The sequence below is a fragment of the Sander lucioperca genome, chromosome 10 (assembly GCF_008315115.2).
Source record: "Sander lucioperca isolate FBNREF2018 chromosome 10, SLUC_FBN_1.2, whole genome shotgun sequence".
NCBI classification, from domain to species: domain Eukaryota; kingdom Metazoa; phylum Chordata; class Actinopteri; order Perciformes; family Percidae; genus Sander; species Sander lucioperca.
The window spans coordinates 20,241,461-20,255,251 of record NC_050182.1 but is presented as its reverse complement, the minus strand read 5'-3'; the positions used below and the strand labels follow the sequence as shown (position 1 = coordinate 20,255,251).

General features: G+C 42.5%; 1 protein-coding gene across 2 annotated transcripts in view; it reads left to right on the top strand.

Annotated features, from left to right (window-relative positions):
- Window positions 1-13,791, top strand: part of LOC116066562 (vacuolar protein sorting-associated protein 13B) — a 353,457-nt gene that overhangs the window by 213,847 nt on the left and 125,819 nt on the right. For both annotated transcript variants that reach the window (XM_031322688.2, XM_031322689.2), the window contains exon 32: window positions 12,415-12,618. In XM_031322688.2, the coding sequence (XP_031178548.1) occupies window positions 12,415-12,618 (204 nt within the window). The remainder of the gene's footprint in view (window positions 1-12,414; window positions 12,619-13,791) is intronic.

Sequence of the window (13,791 nt, the reverse complement as noted above, 5' to 3'; positions counted from 1 at the left end):
ATGTCTATGTAGTTTTTGTTCCACACTCCAGTTCTATCTCAGCCCACATTTTTTTCAAGATTTGTATGGTATTTAGAATATATGTATACCATAAATGAACCGAATGTAGAATGTAACAGATGTTTCCCTTTCCTGTGTATTACACTTTAAGAGGCTATTGATGTGCACTTAAAGGTATTGTGTTTTGTAGACATTCCAAATCAAACACAGTAGTTTACTTGGCCAATGTTGGCATGGAGAAAGAGACTCTCCACACAGTAGGCTGGCAGGTGTGTGTGTGTGTGTGTGTGTGTGTGTGTGTGTGTGTGTTTGTGAATGTCAGTCATGTTACTTCAGCTGCAGGTTTGAGAGAACCACAGAGGGAAATGTGAAGCCACCGTGTAGACAACTCTACTGTGGTGGTCCCTTTTCTTCTCTCCATAACTTACCCCACACACAAACGCACGCACACACATACACACACAAAACAGCCCTCCAATCAGCACCCCACCCCTGTCACTTTATCATCGCACGCATGCAGGGCTTTAGTTACGCACAAGTTAAAAATTATTAACTTGAGCAAATATGCTTTGCTCCATATATTTATGCTGAAATGAAATGTCCAACTGTTGGCAAGACTTCCATCCATTCCTTAGTAATGACGAGGAGCCAGTGTTTAAAGCATCATTGTTCCCCCCTTGATATTTTTCCATCTCCTCTTCTAACAACTGAGAAGGCATTTGAAGGGCTTTGAAAGGAGTTTTTTTAAGGCCTCACATTATGTGTAGCCTGGTAATGGACTGATGTTATTAGCATTTTAAAGCCACATGAGAGTAGTTTTTTTAAGGAGCAGAAGGCTGGTTTGAAGGCTGAGGGAGCGATCCAGCTGACAGACACATGTTGGACAGACAGCACAGCGAGACAAGAGGCTCACACATCACAACCTGACATGTCAGACTCAGAGAAGCACACAAACATTCTCAAACACACCATATCACACACTCTGCAAACTGCATGTGTACAGACACTTAGACTTGAGCACATCAAGCACATCCCACGCGTGTTTTGAACCACACACAAACATCACTGTGCTGTCTGTTGTTTCTGTGAGACATACAGAGTAGAATTGCAAGTATTTAACCTGCTTATCTGTCCATGGTTGAACCTGTCACTAGCCTTTGTCACCTTCCTAGTAGTATCCAAGTATTCTATCCAAGCCACATGAAGCCAAATAAGAACATTAGGGAGCTGACATATAGAATTTCAGGTTATTATTTTTACCTTTTGAAAGACTTAAAGTGCTCATATTATGCTTTTTGGCTTTCTCCTTTCCTTTATTGTGTTATCTTTGTTGTCCATGTTATAAGTTTACAAAGAGAAAAAGCCCAAAGTCCACCCCAAAGGGACTTACCATCTCCAACAGAAAACACTGTTCACAAACTGCTCCAAACAGCTCTATTGTAGTCCAGCCTTTACTTCAGAGACAAACGTGGTCACTTTGTAACACACGTTATAATGCTCACCTAGCTGCTAGCATGGCACGCCCTCATACTCTGCTTCTGACTGGCTAGTAGTCCTTACCTAGCTACTGCCAGGGCACGCCCTCATACTCTGCAACTGACTAGCTAGCAGTACTTACTGCGCATGTGTGACTCCCAGCAAAGATGGAACAGAAGTGAGAGGTCTCACTCTGTAGCTAAAACAGAGAGCTCAACACACAGGGTGAAAAGAGGAGCTGCAGCAATGTGCACTACAACAAAAATATGGTGTTTTCTGAAAATTAAACCATCTAAACCTATTCTGGTACAAACTCTAAATACAATTTTGAACCTGAAAATAAGCATAATATGAGCACTTTAAAGGAACACGCCGGCTTATTGGGAATTTAGCTTATTCACCGTAACCCCCAGAGTTAGACAAGTTGATACATACCCTTCTCATCTCCATGCGTGCTGTAACGCTGTCTGACGGCTCCAGCGGCATCAGGCCAGCACAGAACATGCAGGTGAATGGTTCCAGCAATCCTACTGCTCCCAATAAGTGAGAAAATAACGCCAACATGTTCCTATTTACATGTTGTGATTTGTAGAGTCACAGCGTGTACAGATAACAAGGTAACATGAGACACAGCCATCTTCTAACCGTAAACAAACCGGGAACTATATTCTCAGAAGGCGAAGCTCTGCTACTTCTGCTACTTGGGTGGAGTGATTTGCTTTGCAGCAAACCTGTCTGAGAATATAGTTCCCAGTATGTTTATGGTTAGAAGATGGCTGTGTCTCATGTTACGTTGGTTTTTGTACACGCTGTGACTATACAAATCACAACATGTAAATAGGAACATGTTGGCGTTATTTTGTCACTTTTGTCACAATTCAGAGCAGTAGGATTACTGGAACCATTCACCTGCATGTACTGTGATGGGCTGCTGCCGCTGGGGCCGTCAGACAGCATTACAGCACGCACAGAGATGAGACGGGTATGTATGGACTTATCTAACTCTGGGGGTTACGGTGAATAAGCTAAATTCCCAGTAAGTCAGCGTGTTCCTTTAAATATAGAGATGCTGATGGAAATGAGTGTATATTTGCAAAATGATAGTTTGGAGAATAGATTTAATATTTTTTCCCCAGTAGTCTACTCCATCATTAAACCCTTCCAAATAATATGTTCTACTCTCTCCAGTATGCTTTCTGCCCTTAATTAATTCTTCCTCCTCTCCACCCGACCCTACAAAACAGGCCTACTTCAACTTCATGCCTGCTCTGTATTACTCTCCTGTCTATACATGGTTCAGTCTCCATGTATCCTACAATCCATCTCTCTTATTCCCCTCCACCCAGCCTATTAGTGCCAAGTCATCTCACGGGATGGTGTAGAGGTCTTCCTACCTTCTCCCTTACTTCTTCCCCTTCTCCTTACTCTCACTTCTTCCCTGCCCTGTTCTCCCTCCCATGTTCTGCAGAATGTCCTCCCCCCCCCTTGCCTGTCTTCTAATATCCCTCTTCTCTGCAGGATGTTGCTGAACATTTGCTACATGTGCCCTCTTCTGTTCCTCACCTCCCACTTTATTTGGTCTCCTTGTTGCTCCCTCTCGTCAGTTTCTCTCTGGTCAGCTCACAGGATGCTGTAGAACATTTCCTGCCACAAGGGCTACAGGAAACAGGCCAAGCACAGCCCTGTTTGATGTGCCATCTCCTCTAATTCTTTACACCTGGACTACTCACTGTACAGAATTTCTACTCAACAGAAGTTCTCTCGTTCTCCCCCTTCTTTCCTTCTTTCCTTCCTTCCTACAGCGTCCTTCACTTGATTTCCCAATCTCTCCCTGCAGCCTCTTGTTTCACAACATAGTCTTCTTTTCAAAATGCTTTAAAGGGGGTAGAAACTCCATCCCACAGAGGCACAGGGGGCTTGACGTGTTAGTATAATGTCTTTTTCTCATTTCTTAGTTCCTTTCTAATAAAAACAAGGCCCACTCCGGTCTCCAGCTCAACGTAGACACTCCTGAAGCTCTGTTTTGCATGTTTTCGATTTTTAACTCCCCTCCTGCTACTTCTTTTATTAGTTTGTCCCTTTTTTCGTTCTCTTTGTTTTTTCCCCCAACAAATGTTCTCAGAGCCTGCAGCTGTTTTGATGTCGGCGTGGTGGTCAGAAGTTTTGGCATTGTGTTGTTTGAATGCCATATTTTCACAGCGCTGCCTGTTTAGAGTTGTGGTTTGTCAGGAGCCTGGCCCGCAGGGGCCACTTCCTCCTCACTGTTCTGGAGTCACTGTACCAAAACACTGACTGGCAAAAGAGGAGAGGGGAGAAAACAGAATAAGATGTTAGGAGAGGGACGAACAGTAGAACATTATCGCGGAGGTAATTATGTAAAGATGATGTATGGAACTATTTATGGTGGTTTTCTTCCCTCTTTTAATTTCTCCAGTATTTCTTCAGCATTTTGGCATGTCACAGTATGAAAAGAACAGGTGTAAACAATTAATAATGGCTCACTGTCGCACGCCTAAATAGATAGGAGCCATCGTTAACGTCATTAGGAACACCTGTGTGCTCTTTATACTAAGTCTAGTGTCTGCTATGAAATTGTCAGACTCGGAGCTAAGTTTTATTCATCTCAGTCTTCCCCCCTTGACTTCCACTGCATTTGTGCTGCATTTGTGCTACATTTAAAAAAATGTTCTTGTTGATTGATGAAGCTACGGTCTTTTCTTTAAGTCCCTCTCCCATCCACCCCTTTTTTTGTACCTTTTCTCTATTCTTCCCTCCCTCTCCCTCCCCAAATCAACAGCACTCCTAGTGGAATTAGGTGAGCACGGAGTTAACTCCCCCCCCCTGTGATTTCCTCAGTTAGAGGGGGAAAGGGGGGAAATCTCCCATATAGAAATGTCACTTTGTATAAATACACTCGGCGGTTTGGATGAATGCGAGATCCGCTTCAGAATTATAAACACTGGCTCTGCAGTCATTTACAGAGGAGGAAGAATTAGCTGATGTAGGAAGCATGTGTGCCCCACATTATTGTAATTATTTAATGCTGTTTTTCCTTGCTGACATAAAAGTATTTGGACACTATCTCATGAGAAAGCGGTTGTAGTCCTGTAGTCTTGGGCCGCACCAGGGGCTTCTAAGCTGCTCTCATATTCTTAACGTCTGGCCTGTCTCTCCTTAAAGCTTGTGATTTAGACATAAGTTTTTAATTCCATTATGTGGGAGCTTCCAGCAGCAAGTCGTTGTATTTTGTTTCACTCTGCCTTTGTTTGCTGGAAGGAAATTTGAATTAGAACAAAATGTTGTTTAAGGTCAAGGCAAACGTCAACGAGTAGGACCTACTGTTTTAGCTATCCGGTTACATGTTTGTTCAGCCTGTCTGCTAAACCTGTAGCATACGTTAGCCTAATCAAATATGGCCATCATTTCCCTGACTTTGTTTAGGAAAATGTTCATTCTTTAGCCGAAGAAGGATAAGGCCTTGATATGTAATCTCGTTGCTTTAAACATTTGTCAGAATTCAATAATTGCTGTAAACAATGTGTAATCAACTTCAAAGTGCTCTGCCAAATACCGTTATTTTCACAGATAAAAATGAGCATCTTCAAAAATACACACAACATGCCTAATGTGAACCAGCTTGGCAATACTGAACCGCTTAATCAATATCAAGTGGAAAAAACAGTAGTGGTTCATGCTGTTGGATCCATAAAGTGGGCCTAATTTTACAGCTCCATAAAACACCCTCCTTGCCGGAGCACGAAGTGAACAATTTATGTGCAGAAGTAAATCACAAGGAATGCTCTGAAGACTGTAACCATCTTGGTTTGAGACTCATATCATAGAGGGAATGTATATTGCCTGTGCGTGTGAGCATTATGTTTTAATGCAATTGCGTTTCCAGCCATGTGCTTTTATGCCCGTTTGTCCTGGTAGTGTGTAGTTATTGTCTTAAAGACTACAATGTATTTCTATTTAACAGTGATAAGTGATATGCGATTTGGGAGTAGTAAGAGGAATATGCATCACTGCGTCATGTATTTTCTGACAATCTGGACAGCATGTCTGATACAACGTGTGAGGTGCAGCTGTACAAGTATTGCTCTCGCTGTATCATCAATTATCATCAATCTACTTGAAATTGCGTCAGCTGGAATAAATGGTTTTGGTCCTGGGTGATTCTGACTCCTTTATGTTCAAAAGAAGTTTGATTCACTTCAAGCTTTGTCAATCAGAACAGTGAACATGCTGAGTGCCTTGCCAGAGACCAGGGACAGACTTTGGATCTGGAATCTTCCTCCAGCAAAAGGATTATTTTCCTTTAATTAGTGTAAAAGTAGCATTTAGGTATGTGCCTGTTCTACTTTAGCTTGATGAAAATGACTGCATATGAGGGAAAGCCAGATCATTGGCTACCCCTGCCATGTTCCCTACTGCAGCCAGTTCTGAATAATCTATTCCACGCATGTGTTTAGCGATTAATTAAAGATAAGGCCTCTCAAATTAAAATGGCAGTGGGATTACATCATTGTGAAATTGCTTGGTGGGGACCTAAATCTGTTTTCAATCTGAGGTCTGAGGAAGTCAGCGAGGCATTCCTTTCACACCTCTGCAGCAGGGACCCACTGCAAAAAACTCTGCCTGACATGTCTTATAAAAGCAGCCTTATGTCTGTTTTCAGAGCAGGTAGGAAGCATAACAAATATGTAGCCGCTAACAGAGAAAGTGATTTCACAAGCTGTGGTCCGCTCAATTATATGAGGAAAATGGTAGCTTTGTCCTGTGGTGACACACAGATGACTAGTAGTAATTCTCAGCAGCAACTTGTGCAAATATTGTAGACCCGACCATCTAAGACAGACTGATGCGTGCACACGGTCACACGCAAATAATGTCAGCCATTTTTAGCAGATCCAGTGCAGATGTACCTACTGTACGAAGGAATCCAGTAAGTAGTCATTGCCCTTAAAAAGCTGATGAATTACTGTCCCTGTATTCCAGGAATGTTCCGTGCTTAGAGCTACAGTACATGCAAGCAGAAGCAGGAGAAGAGCACAATTAAGGCTAAACAGACCAGTGTGTGTGTGTGTGTGTGTGTGTGTGTGTGTGTGTGTGTGTGTGTGTGTGTGTGTGTGTGTGTGTGTGTGTGTGTGAGAGAGAGAGAGAGAGAGAAGCAGAACAGGAGCACTGGAGATGGGGACGACATCTGTGAGTTTTAATAAAAGGCCCTTGCAATGCTATTAGCAGGGACAAACTGCAGAGTGCTTCAGACTGAAATATAAGTTTGAAATGGCATCAACATTCTGACTGATGTACAGCCAAGGAAATGTGATATTATACGGCTTTAAAAATGCTTTCTCGTTATAATGTGTTAATAAATGAGTATGTGTTCACTATGTGATGGTGCAAACTGTATGTTTTTACTCTACAATGAATCATGGGCTCTGATGAAAGATTAGCAGTTTAATTTACACAGTCACTGGTGTGTGTGAATTTCACGAAATACACCTCGGCCGAAGCCAAATGAAATATCTGTTCCGTCTTCACTCATGGCTTCTTTGTAACATGGAGCTCTGATGCAAGAATCAGATTTTGAATTAGTGCATGATGAGCCTATAAATTCCACCAGTCCATACTGACATATTTAACAGGCCATCATGGCGAGCACGTGTTAGCCAGTGTCTTCAGAGCAACACTTCTAATACCGACTGTGTTCATAACAATATAACTTCTCTGACATGTAAGCTGCATGGGAGATAAATAACTCCTGTAATTAAGATATGTTGAAATCAAAGTGCAAACACTGACTTTTGGTATGCACCATGTCTTTGTAAACAGAGGGCCTTCTTCTGTAGCACTTTCTCAACTCCTTCCTATCATGTACCGTTGTCTTGAGGGTGGTATGGGCTTGAGTTAAGCCCTGCTTGTATTGTATATAGAAGTAATAGTTTCCTCCTAAGATCTTGTGTAAATATGATATAATTGGTTGAGTATGAGTGTCTGTCTTTAAAGTGCAATCAGTCTAATGAATAACAGGCTTCTGTTGGGAGCAGCAGTGGAGATGAGTAATGCTGTTGAGCTAAAAAAGAATAGATTATTCATTTCTTTGCCATGGGAATGTGTCACTACATCAAAGCCAAGACACAATACGTGAAAAAAGCATATTTTTTATTTATTGTGTATTGTGCCAATGAGGAACAAACCCACAAGTAAGAACCTTGTTATTGCCAATAGTGACAAATTTGGAGCATTGTTGCAGCTTTGTTGTCTTGGATATTTTGTTGTTTTTGTGACCGTGTTTGACTCCTGTTAAAGAAGGCTCTAGTCATCAAAAATAATTTTAGTAGCTGGGACTGGGTCTTATATTCTGCTGAGTCGCCATGTTCCACGACATCATTTTCCCCTCTCACTACGAGGGCTGCTCAGCGTTCTAATTCCGAGCCTTAATTACTATAATTGGTAGATGCAAATTAACAGCAATTGGTCTTGACTGGGGTCATAAATCCACAGCTCAGAAGTTGCTGATCTTCTGGCAATTCAGAGCGGACCACCATAGGCAGGGGTGCTTAACTTACTAAGTAATTGCAAGTTTCATGAATCATAATGCTTATGAATTCCCCCTCGGCACACACACAGGCCCATTGGGACCTTGCTTTAAGCCACTGGGAGTCATAGCAAGCAGATTGAGAAGCCACTGTGCAGCTTTGGCCTCTCCACATCAGAAATACCATGGAGTTGCTCCTGGGTGCTAATGGTGTTGGGTAATACCATTTGTAGCCACAGAGAAAGAATATCAAAAACTTAATTGAATACTTTCTTTTTTTGTAATTTATTGAGCGATACTACTTATGCTGCTCTCACAAAACCTCTTGGATGTTCCTTTTGCGTACGTGCAGACCCCACCACAACATGCCCCATTACTATTTCACGTAGAGTATGTGCTGTTTTAATTCAAATATACAGTAGTTGAGGTCTGCTCAAAACAAAGAAAATGGAACACTTATGAAATATAGCATGTGTGAGTGGTACGAACCTAATTTAGCTTGACTTGGCCGAATTAAGCCTGAGATACCAATACAATTTCTACTCAGTGTGCATGTTCTACTAGGAGAGCAGAAGCAGAGGGCCCCATCTCTCTTAAACACACACTTACAGGCATTTGCACACACACATTTACGTACACTCCTGCCTCTGTTGAACGTGGAAGCAGACATGTATTGCTTGTGATTGTTGGGGAAATGGAGTGAAAAACAGGTCTGGGGTTGTGGGTTCAGGTTGCGGGTTTCAGAGTGACGAGATCCAGAAGCCAGCGGCGTTTGGTATTACCCTGCTGCTTCCTGCCCCATCGGCCTGGGGCAGGGGATGGGGATGGGGGGTGGAGGGGATGGATTGAGTTTGAGAGAGGAAGGAGGGAGGCCATTTAAAGCCAAGAGCCACGGTACACCCTGGCCCAAAGGATCCCTTCGGCAAGAGTCTTTTACACAGCCCACTGCTCCCACAGTCCTACCATCGGGCCCCGAGCCTCAACCAGATCCCACTGTGGTTTGTTTTACAACCTTGAACCGCACGTAGCCTTCAAAAACCTTAGCTTGGCAATCAGGCTCTCCCAAGATTTCTCTCTTTTTCAACAAGTCCTCTTACTTATTTACCCAGTGGCTCTGTTCAATGTGATTCTGTATCCATGTAACACGTTCAATGTATTTCACTTTATTTTTCTTGCAATTCATTCTCTCCTATCGTGCAAGTTCTGTATTTCAAGTCTGGATGCTATTTAAAAGTTGTGTGCAGCAGCAAAGTAAATCCTTCACTGGTTTCACCTAATGCCTCCATGGCATGCAGCAGCAGTGTGTGACTACATGAGCTCATTTGCTGTTTATCAGTATATTCATGTGCATTAGCTAATGTGTGTGTTTACTGGTGCGTTATGCATGTGCCCCTCCTTGAATCCTATTACCACTTTAGCACACTTTCCCAAATCTGCTACATGTTAAGCACTCAGTCCTCCCACACGTCTACTTAATAACACAAATCATAATTGATGCTCTGCCCAGCACATGCACAGACCCAAAGAATGCTAAACAGAGGAACATAACTTGTAATTAATTGCCCATTTGTAAATGTGTCTGCATATCTTCTGTTCAAAGGAATTTGGAACATCATTATTTTTTTTCTCAGTGATGAAGTACCAGTGGGTCGCTCTTTCCAAGTCCTGCATTCTAGATACATAACACTGCCATGCCTTCACGATTCTGTCTGCTGTTTCCCACTGCAGGGTTTGAATTGGATGGAGGTTTTGACTTTGTGCCATAATAATGTTGGATGGGAGCCCTCATATTTCAGCTCTGATGCGAAATCGGCCCAGTGGCTTTTCGGACTCAAATTGGGATTAAATTGTGTCAGAAGAGGGAGAAATGTTTTTAAAAATAATAGCCATGGATGCCATGAAACAGAGCGTTCTTACTGCAGAGCTTTTGATCCGTTTTTATAAATAGCAGAATTTTGTCGTAAAAAATAATGTTTCTGTGGTCTTTTCCTGCAATTAAAATAAGGTTGGCTCAGGAACAAGGGCAAAACTAAGTACTTGTGTTTGAGAAAAATGTCTCTCCCTCTCCCTCTCTCTCTCTCTCTCTCTCTCTCTCTCTCTCTCTCTCTCTCTCTCTCTCTCTCTCTCTCTCTCTCTTTCTCTCTCTCTTTCTCTTTCTCTCTTTCTCGCTCTATGCCTTCCTCATCTGCGAAAGCATGTCATTTATGACTTGTTATTTGCAATTTGCTCCATATTTTCCACATGGTAGTGGCAGGCAGATGTCTGATAATGGCATGTGAGACCCAGCAGAAGGGTGTGTTCCACCTGCCCCGCTCTGTATGTTTTTAGTTCGTCCTTGTATACCGTGGGCAAAGTGAGTGCTGTGCTTTCCCAAGGCATTCTCTGATTCCTCTTAGCCAAGCAGTGTGGTCTTCACATGACCAATCAAATATGTCAAACCACCAGTGTTTTCCCCCCACATGTACAACAAGAAAATCTGGCTTCAATTATTATTGCACCCCAAGGGGAACTTCCAAAATTCCTCCCCTCCTCATTTGTCAGAAATGAAGCTCTTTCGTTTCCTGCGATTGGCTGAAATATGTCTTTTGATATTAAATCACACCGGTTTCCACTGGCTGCATGACCAAGACAAATGTTTATCATATTTATTTATGTCATTGGAGATGACCCTGCAGCTCAGCAACGCAGAGACTTGGCTGCAGACTCCCATGTAATGTTGATTATGAGTAAGAGAGTCTCCTAAATAAGCTGAAGTTAAGAGATAATTTGGAAAGCATATGAGGTAACTGTGGTTTGTTTAATGTGAAAAATACAGTTTTGGGGTTGGGGAGGGTGATGGAGGTACTGTTACAAAAGCCCTAATGAATCTAGACTGACACATCCCACCCAAATCTTACAGGGCTCTTGGTTTGATTTATATTATACTCTGTTGATAAATGTGGTTCCAAATGTTGATTAAGGATCTGTTTCACTTGTTTGTATGTCAACAAATCCAGCTAAATCCAGTTATACACCTCTGATCTCCCATTGCCATTGTTTTTGTACTTGGTGCTTATTGTCATAACATCACGCTCTGGTAGAGGCCTTTCCAGTGTGGCTAAGGGAGGGAAACGCTATATGAAAATTGCCATTGACGTTGCCGAAACAAATAGAACTACTCATGCTGCCACTACATCTGTAGCCATTTTAAGCCCTTATTTATACCATTTAAGCTCTCATTTGAATTCACCAGCACAAATAAACATATCATAACGAACCGAAAGCCCTGATGTCATATGCAGATGTTGAATTTTGATTATTCCTTTTGCCTCGTGAATTCGTCAGGATCTTGTCTCTCAAAGGCAAAATAGATGACATCATTTTTTCTTGGCGCTGATGGGACAGTGTTTGCTCACTTGACTGTAGCAGTTCAAGTGCAGAGACACCGCTGCCCACTCCTGCCATATCTCTACATCTCCTCTACCATATCACAGTTTGTGTATACTGTAGAAGTCCTGTGTTTCTGGAGACAGAAATAGAAAAAGAGAGAGGCGGTAAGAGTCTCCACACTACTGTGCCGTAGAGCCAGGGGTTTAAGCAATGTTTACTGCCAATGATAGGCTGGCATAAATCTGAACTTTATAAAAGGCAAATGATTTCACCTGAGGCCTGCGGGGCTATTTGAGGCCTGGCTGTACCAAAAGCTTTGATTTAGTCATAAATCACCCTGTAACAAACTAAACCACTACCTAGGCAAAGGGAAGAAAGAAGTCAGTGGTGATTAGGGCCTGCTGCCAGAACCTCTTTACTGGTTCAGTATTACAGACTACCTGGTCTACTCCTGGAGTCATGGACTTCATTGTAATTGACTATATAAAGTACAGCCTGACCCAATGTGACCCCCACAACAATAAATAAAACCTATTCATGTTTTTTTTGTTACGTTTAGGTCTGTTGGACCTAGACACCTGCTTGTTGAATATGATTCGTGCACATCCCCCCCCCCACCCCCCCCCCCTACTGACCTGATACACTTTCCTTAAAGATCTTAAGTTTTCGGTGTTGCGCTGACCGCTACAGAAAATCATTCCTACCACAGGCAATAAAACTTTTTAACACTTCATCACTGAGTGTTTGATAAGACTCATATACATCACTGTGCAACTTGCACAAACATAGGTTTGACTTACATATTTTTAAATGTTGAAGTAGTTGTACATTTCTACTTCCTATTTTATCTTTATTTTTGGATTTTTTTTTGCTGCCGTAGCACAGAAACTTCCCAATTTGGGATCAATAAAGTCTATCTAATCTAATCTAAAGTCTTAGCCTGGCCTGGGCTTCCTAGACTTGTTAGCACACTACATGATTTGTAAAAGTCACTCAACTAAATAGCGTTTTCCTTCTCTTCCCTCTAGACGTGCATTGCACCTTGGCATCCTGCGTGACCCGGGTTCAGAGGTGGAGGACCGGCAGTATCAGGTCGACCTCCAGTCCATCAACATTGGAACGGCTCAGTGGGAGCAACTCAAGCCAGAGAAGGAGGGAACCAAAGGAGGTGTGTCCGTGGAGAGTGAGAGGAGCTCCCAGAACCCGGCCCTGGAGTGGAACATGGCTAGCAGGTCAGGAGACACTTCACTATGTGCATTTTAAGACTAAGGGCAAGATGCTGCAGTATGATTACATGTAATTCATTCAAGTAGTTTTTTTTGTTAATATAGTACATAATTGTTGGTGCATTTTGAAAAGAAATCTTGGTTCATCCACTGTAGAATAGTAAACATTCAAACAACAGAATTGAATTGAACTCTTTACAAAATGTTCTGTTGTCTGTAATATCTGATAGAGTCATTGACTTTACACAAGCCATCTGTATGCTTACTGCCCAGCACAATACAGCGGTGAACCAACGTGACCGCTGAAACACTTAGTAATCCAAACAGAGCCATATATCGCTATCAGGACTGTACATATCAAACTAGGACTAAAATGTTTGTGTGCGTGCGTGCGTGCGTGCGTGCGTGCGTGCGTGCGTGCGTGCGTGCGTGTAAACTAATTCTGAATGGTGAATGTCCCAAACTGTATCTCATCAGTCTTTATGTGGGAGCAGCATGTAGTTATTGAGTTAGCGCCCTATCATGGAGCCTCTCCATGCACAGTCATAATTACAAACCCTGTCATTTTTTTTATAGACTCGGGAGCTAAAACAAGCACAAGTGTAACAGCCTGTTTGGCCCCACATCCTTTTTTCCACTCATGTTTTCAGAGGGAACAGACCCAAAAATCACAGAATCACAGGCAAAGACTCCAGATTTGTTCCCTGTCAACTAAAAATAAGCCTTGTGGAAGAATGCAGTGCAGAATCAACACAGGCCTGACTGAGACTGTGTGCCCTCGGGTCATCAGAGTTTAGAGTGATGCTGGCTGAGATACACACACCTTCTACGTGCAGACACAGACAAACTCAGGCACACTCTCTAATGCACACACACACAATCAATCATACATAGTCATCAATAACACTGATATTTTCTTTACTGTATGACACATACACACACACACACACACACACACACACACACACACACCCAAACACACACACACACACAGAGTATGAATGTATGATAGTGGAGCCCTTCAAGCGAAACAGACTGCAGCTGATACTGATGCTGAGCCTTCAGCTCTGAGACCTGCCGTAAATCCCCCCCCCCCTCTCTCTCTCTCTCTGTCTCTCTCTCTTCCTCCTCCCTCATTTCCTGTCAGCTCCCTCTGTATACTTACTAATTAGGGCAAAA